Raw genomic sequence first — 2,418 nt, 5'->3', positions numbered from 1 at the left:
CCGTGATACAATCTGTTCTTACATCCAAAGCAGCTCATTATTCTATTTGGGAGCTTTTGCTGAAGAACTCTTCTGGCCATCTCACCTCAGAGATAAATTAATAATTAAATTGGCGCAAGCAAAGCAAAGTTTATTACTGTAATCACAACCAAACCTACTGTCTGTCAAGCCATTACATATGCCAATTAACCAAAGCTGTTAAAAATGGCTTTTTATTGAAAATAAAGTTTTTAAATGCAGCTCACAGCAATCTCCAAGTCGTTTTCCTATGCTTCTTAAAAGCAAGAAGTAAAAAGTTACATACCATTGATGACACTCAGCACTTTGATCCCATTTCTGTAAGGCAATTTCTATCTCTTCTTTCCCTGCAAATAAGTGGTCATAGGTAAGAAATTCAGCCACTTTCTCTCTTAACTTCTTTCTCTGAGGCTGTTGGAGTACAATAATAGAATGGCATAAAAGTCATATATTTGCTAATTTTATAATACATCCGGCTTTAAAGTGTCCCATAAATAATTTCATACTCTTGCAGTGATCTGGAACATCCAAGACCACTCAAAGAGATCACGCAAATTTTTAGTACAGTAGCAAATTGTGTTCACCTGTCAACATGGTTTCACTTCATTTGGAAGTAGTTATCTATAATGAAAACATCTTCCGCGCCATGTTAAGAAAAGTTAATTAGATCTTTCAGTGGTTTTGTTCTGATGCATTTCACAGCCTTAGATCTAGGACCCACCCCACTTCCCCCTCTCTCCTCCAAAGAGCCGCAGTCTCAAAAAGCTGAAAAACTAAGCGCCTACTGAGGGCTAAAAGGACTGTCAAATAAAACTTAAAATTTCATGTTTTAAATGGCTACACTGATTTCCAGAAAAGAATAATTATATTAGATAGTTACAATATTAACTATATTTAGTTACATGCATAATAAACAGGACAGAAATTATTTAGAATAGTACCTTTTGTTGCACATCTTAACTGTAACAAAGGTGATTTTTTTGTTTTATTCTGACCCACCTGCAATCTTGCAAACAAACCACATTTGAGATAGTGAAGAAGAATGAGGGAATGAAACTAAGTTAACTGATTCCAATAAGTAAACACACATTTAAAAATAGATTTCTTTTTTATATCTGCATGTGTGAGCAACACAAAAAATTAAATCCGTCACAGCAAAAACTTATTTATCTTAATACCACACAGGATATGGATGATAGGTTTGAGAAACAAACTTCTACACCTTTAACTAGCCCTTGGTCTACTTATACTATCTTTCAGAAAGCAAAAATTTTAAACCCGTACCACCATAGTACTGCTAGTTACTCACCTAAAAAAAAGACTACAAGGAAAAAAAAAATCCACCACATTGTTTGCAAGTGTAGGGTTTATAAATCTGAAGTGTAATGTCGGCTTTGAACATCCCCCTTCCTTTGCCTCAAACACACAATCCCTTACCATCAGATGCGTATGATCTCTTCTCATCTGTGTCTTCTGTGATTTCGCACATATCACTGTGTGCTCGGGCCAGGCGCCAAAGAAAGTCTTTCTGGTCTGCATACTGCAGTAAAAACATAAATGTTATACATCAAGACCCATTCCGCCATTGACAAAGAGCGTGAGAAAGAAAAATCAAGTGGAGGCATATACTAGAAGTCGCACAGACATTTTTTGAAACCTTAAAAGGCCCCAACTCTACAAGAACTGAAGCAGAACCACAAAAGAGCAAACTGGATGGCCAAATTTATAATTCAGCTTACGGTGTTACACTACTAGTACGGGTCTAATTGTTGCCACCTTCTAACAAGGAACCCCTCCACTTCAAAGGCAATACTGGGGTCAGTTCTTCAGCAGTCTCCGCTAACCTCAAAACACTGGGAAAAAAAAATCACCCCAAACCTCACCACTTCATTAAAATTCACAAACTGAATTTTACTTTTTTCATGCTTCAATCCGCAGTCAAACAGTTTCACATCCTGCCTCATTCTTAAATCCCAGACAGTACTGTAGGTGTACTGCTAAACTTGAAGCAGATATGTTCTGACAAACTCAAACTTACTTAAAAAAAAAGTAGAAAATTGAAACGCTACCACCTAACAGTCTGGTTTCTTTTGTGATAGTATTGTAAATAAAAGAAAGTGGGAGAATCACCAGAAAGAAGCATGCAAGAGAATTTCAGAAGCCAACAGGCCTGTCATTTCTTCCTGGTGCAAAGGAAAAAACCCAATCTACTTGACATTAGAACTGATCAAGTTATCTGTTATTTCTTCTATTCCTCCTGAAAATACAGGAGCCAAAAAGGTTTTGCTCTTTAAAAGGCTGGTAACCCAAAACGCTTTCTTTGCTGGCTATGCAGTTCCAAGGCGAACACGAACAGAGGCCGACCGCGCAAGCGCAGCAGGCACAGGCGTGCCTGCACCG

General features: G+C 37.6%; 1 protein-coding gene across 1 annotated transcript in view; it reads right to left on the bottom strand.

Annotated features, from left to right (window-relative positions):
- Positions 1-304: 304 nt before the first annotated feature.
- RMDN3 (regulator of microtubule dynamics 3) overlaps positions 305-2,418 on the bottom strand; it is a gene marked incomplete at both ends in the record, with an annotated part of 8,317 nt that continues 6,203 nt past the window's right edge. The window contains 2 exons of the mRNA XM_009577601.1: positions 305-365; positions 1,456-1,558. Coding sequence (XP_009575896.1) covers positions 305-365; positions 1,456-1,558 — 164 coding nt within the window. The remainder of the gene's footprint in view (positions 366-1,455; positions 1,559-2,418) is intronic.

This window comes from Fulmarus glacialis, unplaced genomic scaffold, assembly GCF_000690835.1.
Source record: "Fulmarus glacialis isolate BGI_N327 unplaced genomic scaffold, ASM69083v1 scaffold28525, whole genome shotgun sequence".
NCBI lineage: Eukaryota > Metazoa > Chordata > Aves > Procellariiformes > Procellariidae > Fulmarus > Fulmarus glacialis.
The sequence above is the reverse complement of the archived record's forward strand: the minus strand, read 5'-3'. Positions and strand labels throughout refer to the sequence as shown.